The sequence below is a fragment of the Pelodiscus sinensis genome, chromosome 2 (genome assembly GCF_049634645.1).
Source record: "Pelodiscus sinensis isolate JC-2024 chromosome 2, ASM4963464v1, whole genome shotgun sequence".
Taxonomy (NCBI): domain Eukaryota; kingdom Metazoa; phylum Chordata; order Testudines; family Trionychidae; genus Pelodiscus; species Pelodiscus sinensis.
Genome location: NC_134712.1, coordinates 238,293,912 through 238,317,455, shown reverse-complemented (window position 1 = coordinate 238,317,455; position 23,544 = coordinate 238,293,912). Strand labels below are relative to the sequence as shown.

General features: G+C 48.2%; 1 protein-coding gene across 5 annotated transcripts in view; it reads left to right on the top strand.

Annotated features, from left to right (window-relative positions):
- The window catches only part of DYNC2I1 (dynein 2 intermediate chain 1), a 100,063-nt gene that overhangs the window by 42,182 nt on the left and 34,337 nt on the right, over positions 1 to 23,544 (top strand). For all 5 annotated transcript variants that reach the window (XR_012902113.1, XM_006111907.4, XM_075922734.1 and 2 more), the window contains 6 exons: positions 4,661 to 4,763; positions 8,296 to 8,425; positions 11,133 to 11,244; positions 11,529 to 11,623; positions 11,896 to 12,025; positions 12,922 to 13,094. Coding sequence is in view for 4 of the 5 variants with exons in the window: in XM_006111907.4 (XP_006111969.2) it covers positions 4,661 to 4,763; positions 8,296 to 8,425; positions 11,133 to 11,244; positions 11,529 to 11,623; positions 11,896 to 12,025; positions 12,922 to 13,094 (743 nt within the window). In the remaining variant the exon portion in view is untranslated. The remainder of the gene's footprint in view (positions 1 to 4,660; positions 4,764 to 8,295; positions 8,426 to 11,132; positions 11,245 to 11,528; positions 11,624 to 11,895; positions 12,026 to 12,921; positions 13,095 to 23,544) is intronic.

Below are 23,544 nucleotides of genomic sequence, written 5' to 3'. Positions count from 1 at the left end.
AGATATACAGGCCGAGATTTAATAGCCCTGTATCCTGATTTGTAGGGCTGTTAGAGCTGCAGATCGTGTTTCAACTCCCTATGATGTGCCATCCCAGTCTTTCAAAGATCTTAACAATGACCTCCAACAGGAAGAGAGAAGTCAGGCCCTGTTATTTTTATGTTAAAAACAAGAAAGAAAAAACAAAAACATAAAAGACCACATACACATTTTTTATTTTTGGTTTATAATTCTTTAAAGTATATTTTTGCTGTGAAAAATGAATATGTAAAATGACAATCTCTTCCTCTATAGGTCTGTTTAGTTCATTGACTTTGTTCAGTATGAGGCCCTGATCCAACCATGCAGGTCACAAACTCTGGACTGGGGTCTATAAAAAATGCTTTTACCTACTTTTTACTCATCTTAGTACTTTGGGGGGTCACTATAGCTATGGAAGAGTGACTGAGAGTCTCTGTGGATCATGTAACATCAACTGATTTTTTCACTAAAGTCTGATTACAGACTCTTAGGACTCAACTTGACTTTCAGATTCCAGGTTGAATTAGTACAGATTGGCTCTCCCTGGTCCAGCACCCTTGGGACCTGACTGGTCCCGGATGAGAGATTTTGCCAGACCAGGGGAGGTCATTTCAGGCCCCCTGCTGATGGCTCCCCCCCTGCTACCCATCACCATGCTTCCTGCTCCCGCCCCCCCGCTTTCCAGCCCAGCTGAGTCATGGGCTGGCTTCTAGCACCCACAGCCCAGCTGAGCCACACACCAGCTCCAGCAGCCCAGCTGAGCTGCATACAGGCTTCCGCCTCCCTCACAGCCCAGACGAGCTGTACGATGGCGCCTGTCCCCCCCCGACAGCCCAATTAAGCCACATGCCAGCGCCTGACCCCTCTTTTCAGCCCAACTGAGCCACACGCCGGCTTCCAGCTCCCCCTTCACAGCCCAAATGAACTGCGCGCTGGCTCCTGGAACATCCGTGCTCACACCATAGAATCATAGCACACTAGAACTGGAAGGGACCTTGAGAGGTCATCGAGTCCAGTCCCCTGCCCTCATGGCAGTACTCAGTACCCTCTAGACCATTCCTGATAGATGTCTATCTGCTCTTAAATATATCCAGATATGGAGATTCCACAACCTCCCTAGGCAACTTATTCCAGTGTTTAACCACCCTGACAGGAAGTTTTTCCTAATGTTCAACCTAAACCTCCCTTGCTGCATTGCTTCTTGTCCTATCCTCAGAAGCCAAGGAGAACAATTTTTCTCCCTCCTCCTTATGACACCCTTTTAGATACCTGAAAACTGCTATCATGTCCCCTCTCAGTCTTCTCCTTTGCAAACTAACAAGCTCAGTTCTTTCAGTCTTCCCTCGTAGGTCATGTTCTCTAGACCTTTAATCATTCTTGTTGCTTTTCTCTGGGCCTTCTCCAATTTCTCCACATCTTTCTTGAAATGTGGTGCCCAGAACTGGACACAATACTCCAATTGAGGCCTACTCAACACAGAGTAGAGCAGAAGAATGACTTTTCATGTCTTGCTCAGAACACTCCTGTTAATGAATCCCAGAATCATGTTTGTTTTTTTGCAACAGCATCACACTGTTGACTCATATTTAGCTTTGTGGTCCACTATGATCCCTAGATCCCTATCTGCAGTACTCCTTCCTAGACAGTCGTTTCCCATTCTGTATGTGTGAAACTGATTGTTCCTTCCTAAGTGGAGTACTTTGCATTTGTCCTTATTAAACGTCATCTTGTTTACCCTCAGACCATTTCTCCAGTTTGTCCAGATCATTTTGAACTATGACCCTGACCTCCAAAGCACTTGCAACTCTTCCCAGCTTGGTATCATCTGCAAACTTAATAAGCATACTCTCTATGCCAATATCTAAATTGTTGATGAAGATATTGAACAGAATTGGTCCCAAAACAGACCCCTGCAGACCTCCACTTGTTAGGCCTTCCAGCAGGATTGTGAACTGTGAATAACTACTCTCTGAGAATGATTATACTGCCAATTATGCACCCACCTTACAGTAGCCCCATCTAAGTCGTAGACCATGGACGTTGCTGGACCAGAGAGTCCTGGATTTTAGAACTGAAATCTGTAGTAATTTGACAGTTAGAAAAATCAACTTCTTACTTGTAATCTGAGTAGATTTCATCTAGTTATTTAAAGGCAATAAACATGAAAATGAGGATTTAAATTTTTAGTACAGATGCAGGTTTTGTGAGAGCCTTTTATATAAGAGTTAGTATGTTGCAATGCAGATTTCCTATATTCCTTGCAGAAGCTCCCAATTTCTGCTTTAATTTCCACTGTACATTTGAATAGATCAGATCTGAAAGTCCCATTATAATACCTAGAGTCCTCTGTGTATTCTGACAAATCATTTTGATTTAACATGGTAAACTACAAGCCAGTGTAGTAGTGATGCTTAGCACTGCTGTAGCGTCTTACATTTCAAAAGCACTTTACAGACATTATCTAACAGATCTTTACAATCTTTTTCTAAGCTAGCTTAAATATTGTTGATTCTGATAGGGAATTAGACATAGATGTCAATTGACTTTTCAGAGCCTGCAAAGTGAGTCTCTGGCAGCACTGGAACCAGAATTTATGCGTTCATGGCATCAGCACTTTAGTTGGTTCATTGAATAGATTGGCTTTCAGGTAGCAGCTTTGGGTATGTCAACACAGCCAAACCGCTATTTCAGAATAACAACCGTTGTTTCAAAATAACTTTACTAGCGTCTACACAGCCAAATCTCTATTTCGAAATTAATTCAAAGTAGCGGAGAGCTTATTTTGAATTTGGTAAACCTCGTTCCACGAGGAATAATGCCAAATTCGAAATAGGTATTTTGAAATAAGTGCTGTGTAGACACTTATTTTGAAATAGGGGCCCTCTAGTCTCCCCAGGTTGCACTGGTGACCATTCCAGCCTCAACCAAGAACTTTCCTCTCCCTCCCCTCCCCCTTCCCCGAGCCCTTAAAGGGGTTGACTCTGGCCACAGTACCCGTGCCAGCTCCAAGCCTGCCAGCCCAGAGCCAGCAGTCACTGCCCCTTACCCAGTGGCCCCAAAACATGAGCCAGCAAGCCCATCTCCGCTCCCCAGGAGCAGTCTTCCAGCTCCCAGGAGCCTGCCAGGGCCTGGAGAAGGCGGGCACCTTCCTGGTCCAGGGTGAAGATCATGGACCTTATTCAGGTTTGGGGGAGATGCCCCCAACGTCCATGATCTCCACACTAGATGGAGGAATGGGGCCATCTATGGCAGGATAGCTGCTAGCCTGGCCACCAAAGGCCACATGTGAACCCAGGAGCAGGTTTGCATGAAAATCAAGTAGGTCCAGCGAGACCCCCAACCCTGAGCCCGGAGCTTCCCCTTGCTTCCCCCTTCCAACTCCTTCCTCCCAGGTTTCCCCCTCCCTCTCCCACCTTCTCTCTTTCCCTCTCCCGCCTCCTTTCCCTAGTCTCACCAGAGTTTCATCCCCTCCGCCCCCAGTTTTGTTAAATAAAGAGAATTTGTGTTCATGAAAATACATGTATTTTATTTGACATCAGGAAGGGGGGTTAGGGAGAGGTAAGTGGAAGGACATGAGGGAGGAATGAGGTACAAGCCCCCAGTGGGGTAGACCAGGGAGGCTCTTAGTGCTCTTCAGGATGGAAGCTCTCCTGCAGGGCCTCCTGGATACTGACAGCCCCCTGATGGACCTCCCGGATGGCAGCCTGCAGAAAGTGCAGCCAGGCTCGCAGCAATGCGTCCACGAGAAGCACAAGAGTGCCCAGGGGCAGCTTCGGGTCCATGTTGTGGAGCACTGTGGTATCCCAAGTGAGGGCAACCAGAGCCCGCAGAGACAACATGCTTTACTGTCCCTCATCGAGGTAGGCAAGCAAGCAGGGAAAGCTGAGAACCGGCTGTCCGGGGGGCGGGGTCCTTTAAGCACAGGCCTCAGATAGCGTCAGGCAGCAGACACACAAAGTAACTCCTGACCTGATGCCCTGCCGGACCTGGTTCCAGCCAGCCTTAAATGTGATTCAGCATCCACTCAATGTGGACGCGCTATTTCGAAATAGCAAAAAGCTATTACGAAATGCATTTTGTGTGTAGACACATTATTTCGAAATAAGCTATTTCGAAATAACTGTTTTGAAATAATGCTGTAGTGGAGACATACCCTTTCAGTTTATGGCTTATGTCTCCAAAGGGCTACATTGTCTCCTCTCCTGTAGTGATTCCCCTTTAGCTGTAGAGGCCAATCTGTTATGGGAGGTGTAGTTTACACCACCTTGTGTCAGCTTGCATGAACAGAGCTATCTTATAAGCAAACTTGTCACTGATCCTTGAACTCTTAATGTACAAGGGTGGGGAGGACAGTTTTAGGAGAGAAGAAACATTTTTTGCACTGAAGGTGATTATTGAAATAAAAATCTGAGTAGTGATGGATCAGTAGTAAAGGGAGAAAAAAAGATTAGTTGCTTTATAATTTATAAAGTTATGATACTCACTGCACCAGTCCCTTGCCTGCAAATATATCATTACCTGCCTGGTTAATCTTTAGCAGCTGCACATTATAACACATTTGCTGATTGCTATACCTTTTGTTAGATGACATTTTAATGTTTTATTTATTTCGCTCCTAAAATTTTGTAATATTATACAGAAAGGCAAGACTCTCCTGCCAGAGGCTCTCTCTGTAGAATGTTCATGGATTTTGAAGCAGCAAACCAGCGGCAAACTAACCGAAATATGGCCAGTATACAGAAGTAAGCAGCATTAAAAATTCACTGCATGTAGTTGTTTAGTCATCTCACCATTTAAAATACAAATTATTTTCATAATGTTTGAAATTCTCCTAGTAATATTTTATATATTATATGATATGATAATTTCCCTAGATTTGCAGTCAGGTCTTGAATTTCATGTATGATCTTTATGCTCATGTCACAATAAACTTGATTCTTAATATTACCATTCCTTGGATGAGTATCTACACTGATAAACGTTTTAATATCAATGGGCATTGATATGGAACCCCATGTGCTCGGAGGGTTGAATAGATTGCTAGGTCTGTAGTAGGTTAGCGTGTAATGCCTAGGGCAAAGGTGGACAAATACCAGCCTGCGGGCTAGATCTGGTTCCTCAGGGTTAGCCCTTGGCAGGCCGCTGCTATATTTATTGGTGCTTCCACAGATATGGGTGTCGCAGCTTCTGTTGCAGATTGCCGTTTCCAGCCAATGGGAGCTGTGGGCAATGTTCCCTCTAGATTCTCCATCCATGAGCAGAGTGAGTTTACAAGGGATAATTAATAAGGTGCAGGAGCCTAAACACACACACACCCTGAAAACCACCCAGCTTGGCACCCAGTCTCACTCCCACACAGCCTTGCTCTCACTGTTCCTGCATCCATGGGCTGCTCAGTCCCTGCACCCCCATCCTGTGCACCCTTTACTACTACCATCACTATTCATTGCTGACCATCTTTAAATGTCATGTAGAAACAAATCTGGAAGGAAAACCTCTCAGAGTCTTTCTATCAGCTTCCTCTAAAACTCTCATATTAGCTGCCCTCTGTTCAGGGATCATGAGTTTGTCTAGAAAATGACCTAGTTTCTCTACGTTGCCCCACATCACCTGGGAGCAATTAACCACTCAGGCTTTAAACTAGGCTGATTAAAGTGTCAAGGGTTGGAATCTCATGACCTTTACAAAGGCACCAAGCAACAGATCCATGTCAGCGGCTTACCCAGATACCTATAACTCAGCTGTGCAGACATTATACAGAGTTCAAAGTCAAAGAACCAATAGCCAGATCAGATGCACCACACATCATATCCTTGGGAACACACCTGCTAACTGTGTTTGTTCTGATGACAAAGAACACTCTGCTTAATGAACAATCATACATTAGGTAGTTTTGACAAACACGTGGCTTAGGACAGGTGAGTATGAGAGGAGTCTCTGCATGAGCTCTCCTCCCAGAGCTGCTGGGTAATGTGACTGGATGGATAACTCATGGGTAGAAGCCTGCAAATCCTCGGATATCCACTTTAAATCTGTGGGTATCTGCAGATATGGATGCAGAACCCTGCATATTTGCAGATAGCTGCGGGTTCCCACCTCTCTGGATGCAGATACAGATTTTATATCTGTGCAGGGTTCTTCATGTGGGTGCAAACAAAAGCATTTTTTCTACGGAATCCTTCCCTGAACAAATAGGAAACAGGACGGGGTAGAGAGAGGGAGGTGGGGTGAGTTCAGTAAGCCATTCCCCAGAGGAGCAGAAGAGAAAGGTGAACGGGGAGCAGGGGCATGTGAAATATTTCTCAGGCCATTCCACTGGCAGCGTGTGCCCCTGCCCCTGGGCCAAGTGGTCGTTATGGTTGTTGAGAATTGAGCCCAATAGCACGAGCATTCCACTGCTGAGATTTGAAACACCCGCTCCCTTCCCGTGCAGAACATCCTGCCCCACCAGTCAACAGAAGAGGTCAGCACATGCCCCTCACTTCCGTCCATGTGGGGGGGTGGCTGCCCTCTCACGAGGACCAAAGATTAACCTGCAGTTAGTAATGGTGCCTTGAGGCAGCCTGGAGAACTGGAGCTCCCGCCCTGCCCAGAGTACTGTGGGGTACAGTACGCTGGCCCAGTTGTGTAGCACCAAGCCCCCCCCCCACCTCCCTGCTTATCACGTATCCCCACCACACATAGAGGAAGTTCCCATACACCACAGCATAGTGGCCTCTCCGTTCCTCGGCCACGCAAACTGCTGAGGAGGCTTAGGAGGACCTACTGCCATGTTAGGAAAGGGTGGGAGGATTTAGGAGCTGGCTGCTGCAGGGACCATCATTTGCCATCACCTTCTGGAGCACCACCTGCTCACCGCCACTTGGACACCCTCCAGCAGATGGGAAGAGGAGAGGGTCCAAACTGTGGGAAGTCACAGAAGGAGCAGCACAGCAGCACCCCCTTTCCTTCCTACCCACCCCAGATTAGGGAACCTGTGTGCACTCATGTGGGAAGGAAGGAGGAGGGCTGCGGAATCAGTGCAGGGGACTGGGGCCAAGTACAGGGCTGGTGGGCTCAGCTCCCTCCATCTGGGCATAGTTTAGGGATCTGCCTCGTGGCCCTGACCCTGGGAGCAGCTGGAGCACACCTGCACTGCTCTGCTGAGGAGGTGAGCAGGACTGAAATTTTTGGTGTACGCCTGTGTAGGCATGCAACTTAGAGCAGACCCTGGCTGTGGGAAGCAGTGTCTCAGTCTGCACAGCTTTCTGTAGCTCCCATTGGCAAGGAACAGTGATCTGCAGCCAACAGGAGTGGCAATTGCCCATACCTATGGAGGCGTAGGTAAATAAAACAGTGCTGGCCTGCCAGGGGCTAACCCTGGGGAAATGCCACCATTTTATTGCCCATCCCTGTCTTAACATGACCATATTTCCTTATGCTAAATATGGGGACACCTGGTAAAATTACTAATATTCAAGCAAGTTCAGTGGTAATCAGTCAAAAATGTACACTTTAAATGTTCAAATTATAATCAAGTTTACTTAGCCCTCTCTAATAAGAAATACTACAAAGTTGGATATTTTTAATGTATCTTCTTATTTTTAAGTGTTTAGGGTTCACACAAAGGGGTGACACACACCCTTACTCACACACACAGAGATGTGTCAGAGAGAGAGAGAGAACACAAACATATGCACCCCTGTCTCACATGGGGATGGGGAGTTTGACCAACCAATCTAACCCACCCTGCCTGGTGCTCGTCACCCTGCATGCCTGGTGTCACGTCTTCCAGAGGCAATACATGCACCACCAGGATCACATGCCTCCCTCCCAATTTATGCAAGAATTCACACCAAGACATGGCTAGCTGCAACCTTTTGGCACTGTGTAGGAGGGAAGGGATGGGAGCAGGAGAAGAGATGACCTGGCCTGTATCTTTGCAGAGCTCATCTCTTTCTCCCTCTTGTCCCCCCTGTAGCAGGAAGCAGTTTGTCTCTTCCTGCTCCTACAGTTTCCAAAGGCAGCAAACACCTCCATATAGGGTCTGATCACTGATAAAACCCTGTCCTCCGACTATGGGTACTGGTATTGTGAGGAAGCAGAAAATATCAGAAACATTTGCCTGTTCTTAAGAAAAAGTCTGGATCTCTGCAGGAGGGCTTAAATACAGTACTGTTCTGTTAAAAATGGGATGTCTAGTCACCCTAGTAAAGCCATTTTCCTCTAACATGCTATGGGTTCATATAGATTTTACATCTTAACTATTTTTCTGTTTTGTAATTCCTTGTAAAGGAAGCGCAGTTCTGAACTGCTCCGACTAATTGACCTGGACTTCTCAGTGAGTTTTTCTTTACTGGATTTGCCTCCAGTGAATGAATATGACATGTACATCAGGAACTTTGGAAAAACAAACACTAAACAGGCAAGTACCTGGAATATTATTTTCCTTCCATTGGTTACATTAGCAAGGAGGGTGGTAAACATCAACAATTGAATTACCATATCAGGGATGGCCCTAAGTCAGCAGCTCTCTAACTTTGGGTACGTCTGCACTACAGCGCTAATTCGAACTAACTTAGTTCGAATTAGTTAATTCGAACTAAGCTAATTCGAACTAACGCATCCAGACTAAAAAACTAGTTCGAATTAGCTTTTTTGCTAATTCGAACTAGGATGTCCACACAGAGTGGACCCTGAACCGGGGTTAAGGATGTCCGGAAGCAGTGTCGGCAGGGCATCAGATGAGGACTTAGAGCGTGGAGCTGCTGTCTCAGGCTAGCCGAGGGCTGTGCTTAAAGGGACCTGACCCTCACCCCGGACAGACAGTTCTCAGGGGTGCCCCGCTTGCAAAGCAGTCCTGGCTTGGATTGCCCGGAGTACCCACACTGGGCACATCACAACACTCGGCCATCAGACCGGCTGCACTTGCCGCAGGCTGCCATCTGGGGAGAGGGGGCAATTGGGGGGCTGCAGGAGAGCTTCCACCCCCAGAAGCCCGCAGAGCCAGCCCAGTCCTCCACATCGGGGGTTCGTACCCCATTCCTCCCTCACCTCCTTCCACTTACCCCTCCCTAGCCCCCCTTCCCGATGTACAAAATAAAGGACAATTGTGTTCAAAAATAGAATCTCTCTTTATTGAACAAAATTGGGGGAGACTGGGAAAAAGAGGTGGGAGAGGGGAAGAGAGAAGCTGGGAGAGGGGAGGGCAGCTACAATGATGAGGGGTTTGGAACAGGTCCCATATGAAGAGAGGTTAAAGAGACTGGGACTTTTCAGCTTAGAAAAGAGGAGATGGAGGGGGGATATGATAGAGGTCTATAAAAGCATGAGTTGGGTGGAGAGGGTGCATACAGAAAAGTTCTTCATTAGTTCCCAAAATAGAAGGACTAGAGGACACCAAAGGAAAGGAATGGGTAGCAGGCTTCAAACTAATAACAGAAAGTTGTTCTTCACAAAGCAAAGAGTCAACCTGTGGAACTCCTTGCTGCAGGAGGCTGTGAAGGCTACAACTAGAACAGAGTTTAAAGAGAAGTGAGATCAAGCCATGGAGGTTGGGTCCATGGAGTGCTAGTAGCCAGGGGGTAGGAGTGGTGTCCCTGCCCAAAGTTTGTGGAAGGCTGGAGAGGGATGGCATGAGACAAATGGCTTGGTCACTGTCTTCGGTCCATCCCCTCCAGGGTCCCTAGGGTTTGCCGCTGTTGGCAGACAGGCTACTGGGCTAGATGACCTTTGGTCTGACCCAGTACGGCCATTGTAAGCTCAGGGCTCAGGGTCGGGGGTCTCAGTGGACCACCTTGATTTTCATGCAAACCTGCTCCTGGGTGGCCAGGCTGGCAGCTCTCCTGCCCTAGACGGCCGCTTTCCTGTGCCTAGTCCGGAGGTCATGGACGAGTTCCACGATGTCCACACTGGACCAGGCGGGTGCCCGCCTCTTGCGGTCCTGGGCAAGCTCCCGGGAGCCGCCAGCCTGGTCCCGGGAACAGGGAGAGGGCTGGGGGGCATCGGGTGGCTGGCTCGAGCCGTGCCAGGTGCAGGGTCTGCTGGCTGGGTGCTGGCAGGCTTGCACCTGGCACAGGCACCGTAGCCAGCCCGTGCCCCTTTAAGGGGTCTGGGGCCGGGAGGGAGGCAATAGAGTTTCCCTGGTGTTGGCCAGAGTGGCCACCAGGGAAAGCTGGGGAGGGCTAGCCTCCCACTAGTTCGAATTAAGGGGCTACACACCCCTTAATTCGAACTAGTAAGTTCGAACTAGGCTTAGTCCTCGTACAATGAGGTTTACCTAGTTCGAACTAAGCGCTCCGGTAGTTCGAATTAAGTTCGAACTAGCGGAGTGCTAGTGTAGCGCCTATCAAAGTTAATTCGAACTAACGTTCGTTAGTTCGAATTAACTTTGTAGTGTAGACGTACCCTTTGAGAGGAATTTGTGAATGCAATGGAAGGATCAGTGGGAAAGATAGCACAATGGCAACTAGAAATAAGACAATAAATAATATATTCATAAACATTTTTAGATGATTAGTTCTCATTAAAATAAAGGATAGCTGCAAAACCATTGGAGCCTCAGAATATTTGCAAGAGATTCAGGCTTTCTGATATTTATCCTAAATGAAGTATGTCAAAGGCGTTAAAATACTTTGTTCTGCATCTTGTTGTCAGATGTTTAAAATCAAATCTTTGAACACATAAATAATTAAAATGCACTTAATCTTGATTTAATATGTAGCACAATACGTACAGAGCTAGATAGATTCATGGAGTTTAGGTCCATCAATGGCTATTATCCAGGATGGGTAGGAATGGTATCCCTAGCCTCTGTTTCTCTGGAAGTGGGTGACAGGAGAGGGATCACGTGAGGATTACCTATTGTGATCCCTCCCTCTGGGGCATCTGGTATTGGCCACTGTCGGCAGACAGGATACTGGGCTAGATGGACCTTTGGTCTGAGGCAGTATGGCCGTTCTTATGTTCTTAGTATGTGTATGTATTTGGAAAGTAATTTACAGTCAGAAGACAGTAATATTGAATGTAACAGTTGTTAAAAATTGCTATTTATGTTAAGTTTCAGCTCTTTGTTGGCAGCAAGAAAGTGATTAGAGTTGGCATAATGAGAATAATTTTATCATCATATTTAGGCATACGTTCAGTGTAATGAGGATAATCTTGAGAGGGACGTTCAGACAGATGAAATAGAGACACTAGAAAAATGGACACAACATCCAGGAGACAGTGTCCTTGTATCTGGAGGTGAGTAACCCTTTGCTTTTGTTTATTTAGGGCCTTAAATACCTAAACTTCATCTCCTCCTTTTTCACTGCTGTTGTTGGAGCTTGAGTTTGTTTGTTTTTTTGTTTGTCTTTCCCTGATTCTGATGGAAACAGAAGTGGCCTCCTGCAGCTTCTCTATATTCAGCATCATTGCTGCTGAAGAGAAGTTGCCTGCTGTCATCACTTCTCTTCCTCAAATATTGCATAGATCACAGAACTTCTTTTGAGATTTGATTTTGTTTGTAATCTCATGTCTTTCTACAGGTCCCAGAAGAAGCAATGATGTGTCTATAGATGTTGCTGTAACACCTAGGATTGATTCACAGAGATTAACAAACTTTCTCCGGTCTGCTTGTCAGGTACGTTTCTGCACGAGTTAATGTATATAAAAAATGCCTGTCCTTTATAATACTTGAATAGTATTCATTACAGGTGAAATTCACCCTGTGCAGAGGGAGAGCCTGTGTAAAGTAAGTCCCTCTTAAATCATATTTTTCAAAGCTGTGAAGTTAGCAAGAGAGTTGATCAAAAGCTATTAAACTCATCAAAAGAGTTTTGAAAGTTGCAGATAGCAAAGTTGAAATATAATAGTCTTTTTATTTCTATAAATGTGATTAATTATATTTGAAAGGTGATTGCTGTTTTGCTTGAAGAAGATCGAGGTGCAACACAACCCAGGTGGAATCTGAGATCTCGACAAACTAGTCTGTCTATTAGTGATAGCTGCTTCCAGCTAAATACTAATCTACTTTTCCTGCACGGTAAGAGAACTTTATTGCACACCTTTTAGTGGACAAATTGAACTCTTCTGTACATGAAGTTCCAGCTCTTGTGCTTGATTGACCTGTAGAGAACACCTCAAGATATAAAGGTGGAGTAAAGCTGACTTTTGCATTCCTCTGATCCTGCTGTAATTCTGTCTAGAGCAGTTCCTCATATGCTAGTTCAGAGGACGCCAGCTACAAATGGCCAGAAGAGGCCAAAAATGTAGTCAGGAGTCAGTATGTCATAGGTATGAGTGAAGGAAAAACCTTTCATATTGCATTTTCTAACAAGAGATGTGCCAGAAGAATTAATCTGTTGCCCATTTCTACATCTTGTACTCTCTCCTCTGCTGCCCATTCCCTGGTTGAAATATTAGTGTCCCTTCTAGTATGTACCATAGTCATATCACATTTGCTAATGAGATTGCCAGGGCTTGGCTGCGGTCTGATGTCATTTGTTGAGTGTACATATACCTAGGAGTGCTCCTCTTCAGGATGAGGCACTAATGTGACATCCAACACTCTGGTCATCTGAAGAAGTGGGCTATGCCCATAAAAGCTCACGATACCATCTACATGTTTTGTAAGTCTATAAAGTGCTACCAGACTATTTGTTGTTTTTTCAGTTTACCCAAGATGATAGTTTTTCAGATTTTTTGCCTCTGTTTTCTCTCCATTCCTGTTCACTTTTCTTGTTTAAAGCCAGTTTTGGGACAGGATAGAATAATTTTCTCTTTCTGTGCCTTCTTCTTTACTGCTCTGGCAGCAAATACACTTTGCCAATAATACTGAAATTTTCTTTCAAATTACTCAATAAATTCTCAGGTTGTGGCTGTGGCAACTAATTAGTCACTCTCTTATTCAACCAGTTTTTCTTTTTTCTTTTAAAATAGGCCGAAAAGTGTTCTGCTTACATGTATCTCAGGTTCAGAGGCAAGCCTTGCTTTCTGTTCACGGATTACCTGAAAAGCCAAGTGTTATTCAACTGGACAGGAAATACATCATATGTGTATGGAATGTCTGGCAGCCTTCCAGTCCTCAGAAAGTTTTAGTCTGTGAAGCAGAGGTACAATTCCTAGTCATTACACATTGCCTATTGAATGAATGAATCTTGGATGCATGTTTATGCTGCTCTGTCCTAGTACTGTGTATCAGATTTCTTTATAAATGCTGTACAGTTGAATCCAATGAGTGAGACAATACTCCACTTCACTCTACAATTTGATATTGGAGAGCTGAGAGGGTCTACGTTTACCCTCACTCCATTTTACAGGGTTTTCTTCTTCTTCAAGGTATATTCCTGTGAGTGCTCCACTGTAGGTGTTCTAACCACTCCTGCACTTATAATCGGAACTTTTAGCAACAGTATTCCCATCATCAATTGTCCCCTCTGTTCCTTCTCAACCACTCTCAGATTGGTCAGAACACAGCAGCGCTCCATACATAGGTGTGCGCACGGGGTGTGCCAGGTGTGCACAGGCACACCCTAATGTTTCAAAGGGCTGCCCGCTTTGGCACTCTGGGGAACGGGGGCCCCGCCGGGTTTGCTGTGCATGCACGGTTAAGCAGTCAAAACCAGCGGTTTTTAGGCCCCCGAGGAAAGAGGCGGTAGGGACGCAGCAACATCACCCTGCCGCCCCATCAAGCGCGGTGAGTTCAAACCCTGGGCGGGAGGGTAGGGGAGGGGTGTCCCAGGCAGGGGATAGGGTGCAGCGCAGCTGGCCCGGGGGTGGGGGAGGTCGGGAGCAGTGCAGCTGGCCCGGAGAGGGGGGAGGGGTCGGGAGCAGTGCGGCTGGCCCGGGGAGGAGGGGGTTGGGCCCTGAGGGGTCACGTGCACGGGCTTCCCTGCTCGGCAGGAGGGAGCACGCAACGTGGCTTCCTTCCTCTTCGGAGGGGAGGTCGGCCCCGTAGGGAGCATTTATTGGGAAGTCCCCAGAGACGCGCTGTGGGACTCCCCTTCTCCGCAGGAAGGTGCAGGGGGTCAGCTCCGAGGGGTCACGTGCGTGCGCTTTCCTGCTCGGCTGGAGAGGGGAGGGAGTGCGCAACGAGGCTTCTTATCTCCGTGGGGGGGTCAGCCCCGGAAGCAGTGTGCGGCAGAGACTTCCCTCCGAGCCTGGTGTAGGAGACTCCCTGCCCCCACTGGCACCCTGCCCTAGAACCTTGTCCCTCACCCTCCTGCCCCATTCCCTCTCCCCTGCCTCCAGCCACAGAACTTTCCCCCTGCCCCCTCCCCGCTAAAGAAACCTGCCCCCCCTGTGCTGAAACCTGCCCCCTGGCACTCTTCCTCCAGCTGCAGAAACTTGTCCCCCACTGGCACCCTGCCCCCAGCCGCAGAACCCCACCCCCACTGGCACCCTTCCCCAGTACCATGTACCCTGGGGTATGTCTACACTACAAAGTTAATTCGAACTAACGGACGTTAGTTCGAATTAACTTTGATAGGCGCTACGCTAGCGCTCCGTTAGTTCGAACTTAATTCGAACTAGCGGAGCGCTTAGTTCGAACTAGGTAAACCTCATTGTACGAGGACTAAGCCTAGTTCGAACTTACTAGTTCGAATTAAGGGGTGTGTAGCCCCTTAATTCGAACTAGTGGGAGGCTAGCCCTCCCCAGCTTTCCCTGGTGGCCACTCTGGCCAACACCAGGGAAACTCTATTGCCCCCCTCCCGGTCCCGGAGCCCTTAAAGAGGCACGGGCTGGCTACGGTGCCCGTGCCAGGTGCAAGCCTACCAGCACCCAGCCAGCAGACCCTGCACCTGGCACGGCTCGAGCCAGCTACCCGATGCCCCCCAGCCCTCCCCCTCTTCCCGGGACCAGGCTGGCGGCTCCCGGGAGCTTGCCCGGGACCGCAAGAGGCGGGCACCCGCCTGGTCTAGTGCGGACATCGTGAACCTCGTCCACGACCTCCGCACTAGGCACAGGAAAGTGGCCGTTTAGGGCAGGAGAGCTGCCAGCCTGGCCACCCAGGAGCAGGTGTGCATGAAAATCAAGGTGTTCCACTGAGACCCCCGACCCTGAGCCCTGAGCTTACAATGGCTGTACTAGGTCAGACCAAAGGTCCATCTAGCCCAGTAGCCTGTCTGCCGACAGCGGCCAACCCTAGGGACCCTGGAGGGGATGGACCGAAGACAGTGACGAAGCCATTTGTCTCGTGCCATCCCTCTCCAGCCTTCCACAAACTTTGGGCAGGGACACCACTCCTACCCCCTGGCTAATACCACTCCATGGACCCAACCTCCATGACTTGATCTCACTTCTCTTTAAACTCCGTTCTAGTTCTAGCCTTCACCGCCTCCTGCAGCAAGGAGTTCCACAAGTTGACTCTTCGCTTTGTGAAGAACAACTTTCTGTTACTACTTTGAAGCCTGCTACCCATTCCTTTCCTTTGGTGTCCTCTAGTCCTTCTATTATGGGAACTAATGAAGAACTTTTCTTGATGCACCTTCTCCACCCCACTTATGCTTTTATAGACCTCTATCCTATCCCCCCTCAGTCTCCTCTTTTCTAAACTTAAAAGTCCCAGTCTCTTTAGCCTCTCTTCATATGGGACCTGTTCCAAACCCCTCATCATTTTAGTTGCCCTCCCCTCTCCCACCCTCTCTCTTCCCCTCTCCCACCTCCTTTTCCCAGTCTCCCCGAGTTTTGTTCAATAAAGAGAGATTCTATTTTTGACCACACGTTTTCTTTATTTTGTACATCAGGAAGGGGGGCTAGGGAAGGGTAAGTGGAAGGAGGTGAGGGAGGAATGGGGTACGAGCCCTCGATGGGGAGGACTGGGCTGGCTCTGCGGGTTTCTGGGGGTGGAACCTCTCCTGCAGCCCCCCAATTGCCCCCTCTCTCCAGATGGCAGCCTACGGCAAGTGCAGCCGGTCTGATGGCCGAGTGCTGTGATGTGCCAAGTGTGGGCACTCAGGGCACTCCAAGACAGGACTGCTCTGCAAGTGGGGTACCCCTGAGAACTGTCTGTCCGGGGTGGGGATCGGGTCCCTTTAAGCACAGCCTTCGGTTAGCCTGAGGCAGCAGCTCCACGCTCTAAGTCCTCATCTGATGCCCTGCCGGCACTGCTTCCGGCCATCCTTAACCCCAGTTCAGGGTCCACTTAATGTGGACATGCTAGTTCGAATTAGCAAAACGCTAATTCGAACTAGTTTTTTAGTCTGGATGCGTTAGTTCGAATTAGCGCTGTAGTGTAGACATACTCCTGCTCCCAACTGACGTTTCTGTGGGTCAGTGACCCATGACTCAAGACCGGTTCCCTGCCCTTCTGGTAAATAAAGATAATGCAGAAACTTTGGGTTTGACAGAGTATTTTATTTAAAAATGAAGCCTGGCCAACAAATCCCCAATTGGGGCCAAGCCCCCATCTGGCCACAGCCATTCCTGCACTCCGCCTTGCCCCACAACCTATATTTGTACACTGGAACCCCCTGTCCTGAGCCCCTCACATACCCCAACCCAAATTCCTGCACCCTCATATCCACAAACCAGTGGCTTGCTTAGTACCCCAACTCTGCCCGGCCTGGAGTCCCCTCCCCGAGCCAGCATCCACTTCTCCACCTCCTCCTGCATCCAGATTTCCTCCTGAAGTTTGCACTTCTCACTCCTTCACACACCCAAATCCCTCATTCCCATCCCAGAGCCTACATATCCTGTCCTCAACCCAACAAGGGTATGGCTAGACTGCAGGAGTTTTTCAGGATTCTGGAGATATCCCAGAAAAACTCTTTTGCATCCAGTGATGCGTTTGTTCTTCTGCTTTTTTTAGCCAAAAAGCAAACATGATCTTTCTGTCACCCCTATATTCCTCTTTCCACAAGGAATAAGGGGGCTTCCAAAAGAAGGGGTTTTTCTGACATTTGGTGCAGTCTAGACAGGCCAAATTGTGGGAAAACCTCTTCCTACAGAAGAATTGGGGGGGGGGGGCAGCAGTATAAGGATTGGGGATAGCAAGTGATGGAGAGGAGAATAGAGAGAGCGGGGCTTCAAGGAAGGGGTGGGGTGGTAGGTCTTGGCTTGGTCTGTCATTTAAAAAGTGATCTTGTGTGTAGAAAGGTTGGAGACCACTAGAGTAGCGGGAGCACCAGAAGGGTGAAAATCAGGGCGACCCTAGAATTCTGTTACAGACCAGGTGGCGGCTGCTGGAGGAGGAGGGAAAAATAGGGGGAAAGGTTGGAGAGGAAGGGACTTGTGCTGAGGGGAGGAGGGCAGGTCAGGAGAAGAAAGGGGAAGGCACCAAGGGACAGGGTGGAGAAGAGAGACAAATGCCAGGGAGACAATGAGAAAAAGAGCAGGTGGTGAGGTGTCAGTGAGGGAGAGGGGGGACAGGATAATGCTGGGAGAGGAGAGGGGAAGGGCTTTGGAGGCTAGAAGGGAGAAGGGGAGGTGCCGGGAGAAGGCTTGAAAGAAGGGGTGAGCATGAGGAAGGCGGGGATGGAGCAAGGCACGTGTGAGGGCACAGGGGCATGAAGGGAACGGGGGCAGAGAGTAGTGAGGGGGTGGGCATCAGAGAAAAAGGGGGTAGAGGCAGTGAGGAAAGGGGGAGGCACCAGGAGGGTGCAGGGCTAAGGGAAGATGCAAGTGCCAGGGGATTCTGGAGGTGAAGCAGAAGAGCAGACACCTGCAGAGGAGGGACCAGCACCAGAGGAGAGAGGCAGGGCAGGTGTGTAGAGGGAGGTGTTAGAAGAGAGGATGAGGAGGGGTAGCTGACATGATCAGAGTGGGGCTCCTGGAGGAGTGGGCATGGGGGGGAGGGGTTGAAGGTCTGGTGGAGGGGGGCAGGTCTTGGGAATGCTGAGGGCTGTGAGAAGGGCAGGAGTCAGGACAGCAGAGGTGGGTGAGGAGTTGGGGGATGGGGGGGGCAGCAGGCACCAGGGGAGCTGATGGAGCAAGGGGAGGAGACAGGGCAGCAGAGGGAAAAGATAGAGGTTTATAAGATATTTATTAATAACTTGGGTGCCACAGTGGCACATCCAAACAAGCCACGTGAACTCAGTACTGGTGCACAACACAAAATTTATTCTGCTCATGGGAGGAAACTCTTAGAGGGGACACTTCCCCCAGCCTCTCTGCCCTCTGAGTTAATGTCACACACATTGGGTTAATGCAATTGCAGGATAGTTGTATGAGGGGAGTTTGGTGGGGGCCAAACTAATTCCTATTGGTAGGAGGATGGTGGGAAAAGTCCTTGCGGAGGGAGGTCATATGACACCTTTTACTTCTGGTTATGTGTCCATCTTGCCCTGTGAGTGTTACCTGCAGAAGTGTGGCTAATGGGAGTCAGGGAAAGTGGCTAATGGGGGTTAGGGGCGTGGTTAACAGGGACCAGAGGCGTGGCTAATGGGGATCAAAGAGTACATTTAAAAAATTTCTTTGGGTGCACACCGTAATGAAATGTGCTGTGCATGCCTATGGCTCCATGTTTGAATCAGTTAGAGTAGTGTTATTTCTTAGTTCTTAGCAGTAGTTTAAGTACAGGCAGTCCCCGGGTTACATGGATCCGACTTACATCGGATCCCTACTTACAAACGGGGTGAGGCAACCCCGCACTAGCTGCTTCCCCCCAGCAGACCAGGGAGACGCGAAGCTAGCGCCCCCCTCCCCAGCAGACCAGGGGGACGCGGAGCGGCTTTTCTCAGCAGACACCTCAGCTTGAGAATAAAGGACTGAGGGAAGTGAGGTGTGGGAGAATAAAACTGAGCTCTGGAGAAATGTTTGGCTAGAGTTTCCCCTACAATATGTACCAGTTCCGACTTACATACAAATTCAACTTAAGAACAAACCTACAGTCCCTATCTTGTACGTAACCCGGGGACTGCCTGTAATTTATTCATAATTACCCTCCCCTCCACTAGTATTAGTTAAAAAAAATAAAGAGGTTCTTTCTCTCTTATTATTATAGTGTTAGTGTAGACATGCCAGGTTCACCAGGTTTCAAGTAGTGCCTAGCATGCAAGATGTCCATACCCATTTTAGACAGGCATGCCCAGTGTATCAAGTGCTTGGGTGACGATCATTCTGTAAATGATAGTAAGAAACTGTCAGCCAGGTCCTTGAAAGTGAGGAAACGCCAACTCAAGCTCCTTTCCATGGAGAAGGTAGAGATACCGGTTTTGGAACTGGCATCTACTGCATCACTGACCCATACCCACCAACAGCTGTTTCAGACCAGGGACCAGCATCAAGGGATGAGCCCACAAAGAAAATGGCAAAAAGAAAGCATTCCTCGCCATCGGATGATAGACCAACAGAGAAGACATCCCCTTAGCACAAGCCCTCTTCACCCAGGGCAAAAGCTTTAGAGGAAACACAGGTACTGGGGAAGTCCAGTACGGAAAAACCCCGGGGGGCAGTCTCCTCCAAAGACACATGTCCTGTGATCTTGGTGCCAAAACAGAAGACGGCTTCTACTTTGTTGTTATCGAAGGCTCCAATACCGGCGAAATTGGTGCCCAAACCGCCATTGCACATTCTGGCAAAAGGGTGATGGATCCGTCTCGGAAGGCACCTTCGAAGTCGGTACCGACTGTGCGTACCAAGGCCTCCCCAGCACAAACGTCCAATGCATATAACGACCTGGTATCACAGCACTCTCAGACCTCAGCATCGTTGGTGCCAGCCTTCCTGCCATTTAGACCACTTACTACGCAACAGGAACTAGCACTCACGTCAATACTAGGCATGCCACTCTTCGGTACCAACACTACGCCTTCATCAGCGGGGCTGAGTAGACTGGCCACCCCTGCAAACTTGGTGCCATGTTTTTCTAGTATCAGAGGGGTAGCCGTGTTAGTCTGAATCTTGCAAAAGTGGTGAGGTGTCCTGTGGCACCTTAGGGTATGTCTACACTACCCCGCTAGTTCGAACTAGTGGGGTAATGTAGGCATACCGCAATTCAAATGAAGCCCAGGATTTGAATTTCGTGGAATGAGGAGTAACGGTAGTTCGAACTAGGAAGCCTAGTTCGAACTACCTAGTTCGTGCCGCGTGTAGCCGCGCAGCACGGGGTTCGAACGAGCGGGGATTTAAAAATGGCGGCGCCCTGCTTATGCAAATGAAGCCCGGGAAATTCAAATCCCGGGCTTCATTTGCAATTGCGGTATGCCTACATTACCCCGCTAGTTCGAACTAGCGGGGTAGTGTAGACATACCCTTATAGACTAACTGAAGTGTTGGAGCATAAGCTTTCGTGGGCAAAGACCCACTTCGTCAGATGCATGTAGTGGAAATTTCCAGAGGCAGGTATAAATATGCAGGCCAGAATCAGGCTGGAGATGACAAGGTGGATCCAATCAGGGAGGATGAGACCCACTTCTAGTAGCTGATCTGGAGGTGTGAATTCCAAGAGAGGAGAAGCTGCTTTTGTAGTTAGCGAGCCATTCACAGTCTTTGTTTAATCCAGAGTTGATTGTGTCAAACTTGAAGATGAACTGTAGCTCAGTAGTTTCTCTTTGAAGTCTGGTCCTGAAGATTTTTGCTGCAAGATGGCTACCTTTAGATCTGCAATTGTGTGTCCAGGGAGATGGAAGTGTTCCCCTACAGGTTTTTGTATGTTGCCATTCCTAATATCTGATTTGTGTCCATTGATTCTTTTACGTAGGGACTGTCCAGTTTGGCCGATGTATATAGCAGTGGGGCATTGTTGGCACATGATGGGATATATTACGTTAGTAGATGTGCAGGAGAATGAACCAGTGACAGTATGGCTGATCTGGTTAGGTCCTGTGATCGTGTTGCTGGTGTATATATATGGGCAGAGTTGGCACCGAGGTTTGTTGCATGGTTTGTTGCATCCAATCCTCCCTGATTGGATCCACCTTGTCATCTCCAGCCTGATTCTGGCCTGCATATTTATACCTGCCTCTGGAAATTTCCACTACATGCATCTGACGAAGTGGGTCTTTGCCCACGAAAGCTTATGCTCCAACACTTCAGTTAGTCTATAAGGTGTCACAGGACTCCTCGATGTTTTTCTAGTGACAGTGAGGATGAGCAGGACATATCCTCCCCATCACTCCTTGCCCAAACCGACTTCACAGCTCCACCAGCAACAACAGATTGTCCAGATCCAAGTATGGAAGCCCTTCCCATGGCTCCCTCCCATCCCACTCCCACAGCATTGGCAGGGATGGGACCCATGGAGTACCATCAAGGCCCAGATGCCACCACAAGTGATACCTAGATCACAACAAGTGGCACCCTGCCCCTTTGTGTCTGCAGCTTCAAAAATTATGCAAGGTGACACTGAGGAGCTGGACGAGACCCAGGAGGAGGACACACTACCTCTGTCTCATATTTCTTCATCCTCCCTGGACGAATCCATAATGTCCCCGCTGCCTATGATGTGTGATGATGTCAGGTTCTTCCAGGACTTGTACAAGAGGGTGGCTTATTCCTTCACCATATCACTGGTTGAGGTCCCAGACATTCAGTATAGGTTAATGGACATATTACAGTCCTCGCCTTTGGCTATAAGAGCATTGCCTATTAATGAGGCCATCCTTGATCTGGCGAATATATTATGGCACACCCTGACTTCTATCTGACCCACTTCTAAGAGGATGGATAGAAGATACTACCTTCCAGCTAAAGGGGCTGAGTTCCTCTTTACACACCCAGCCCCTAATTCACCGATTGTCGATGCTGCAAATAATAGGGGCAAACAGACCCAGTTCAGATTGACCCCATACGACAAAAACTGGAAAAGGCTGCACATCCTAGGGAGGAAATCATACTTCTCGGCATCTCTTCTTATTAGAATTGCAAACTATACTTACAGCCATTTCAAAAAAATGAGACCATTTATTGACAAATTACAGGACAAGAACTCGGCAGCATTTAAGACCAATATAGACGAGGGTACCCTGATAGCGAAAATGGCACTCCAGGCTTCCCTGAATATGGCCGACATGGCTTCAAGATCTCTTGCCACATTGGTCATCATGCATTTTGTCTCCTGGCTGCACCTCTCTGGCTTCCCTAGGGAGGTACAGAACATGGTTGGATATCTTCCATTTGAGAGCCAGAAGTTATCCTCAGCTAAATACTGATGCATCCCTACGTTCCCAAAGGCAACCCTGAAAACTCTGGGGATGTATGTCCCTCAACTAAAGAAGAAACTTAACCATATGTACACGCCACAGGACAGAGCAACATCCTACCCACCTCAGAGGGCCTATGATCTGAGACGCCATCAGAGACAGCAAAAATGTAGGCAACAACACAAGACCAGTAAACAACGCCCCAATCCTCCTACAGTAGGCAGACGTTTTTAACTGTTGGTCAAGGGTTCAACATCGTTTCCACAAGCCAGCATTACAAATTCAGTCTGCAACCATTTTATCACGAATGGTCCAACATAACAACAGACAAGTGGGAGATCTTAGCCAAAGACCTAGCAATTCCATTTCTCAAATTTCTACCAACCCAAATCCCTTACCCATCCCTCCTCAGGGACCCCTCTCATGACAACAAGAGATAAATAAGCTCTTATAGATGGGAGCAATAGAGATCATCCCAAAACATTGCAGGGAAAAGGGGTTCTACTCCAGCTACTTCCTCACACCAAAAAAGTCGGGGGGATGGAGACCAATATTGGACTTGCTCAGACTGAACAAATACCTAAAAAAAACGATTCACCAAGGTAACGCTGGCAAAGATAATTCCTGCACTAGGAAAAGGAAACTGGATGTTGTTCCTTGACGTTCCAGATGCATACTTTCACATAGCAATAAGACCATCCCATAGGAAGTTTCTCAGATTCACAATTTAGACAATCACACAAGCTATTTGTCTCAATAGCAGACTGCTCAAAAGAGCAAGCGGCATCCAAACAAAGACTTTCCAAATGGATAGTGAACTGGATTTGAGAGTTCTATCACATTAATAAAGTCACATTACCTACGTCTTTACGGGCACCTTCCACTAGAGTGATGGCCACATCAATGGCCTTCCTACACAACATGCCCATCAGAGACATTTTCAGGGCAGCAATATGGACTTCCATGCATACTTTCACAAAACATTTGCAATAGATACTTATTCATCTCATTGTACCACATTTGGGATGGCAGTTCTCTTGGTTGTCTGCCGGTGTGGTCCAAAGCCCCTCTTTCCTGAAAGCTAATGGTACTGCTTACCATAACCTATAATGGAGCACCCACAGGGACACTCTTCGAAGAAGAAAAGAGAGGTTACACACTTTGTGCAGTAACTGGTGTTCTTCAAGATGGGTGTCCCTGTGGGCACTCAACAAACCACCCTCCTCCCCTCTGCTTCAGAGCTTTAACATCTCTTCATGGTAGAGAAGGAACTGAGGGGACTGTTGACGGCACGCATGCGTCGGCACACTCACTGCATTGTGAGTGGTGCAGCATGTGCATGCCAGCACCCGGGGGGGAATACTGCTGCTGAAAAGTTCTGATTATAAGTGCAGGGGCACCTTGTCACGCTCTGTGGAGCACCCACAAGGACACCCATCTTAAAGAACACCAGTTACAGCACAAAGTGAGTAACCTCTC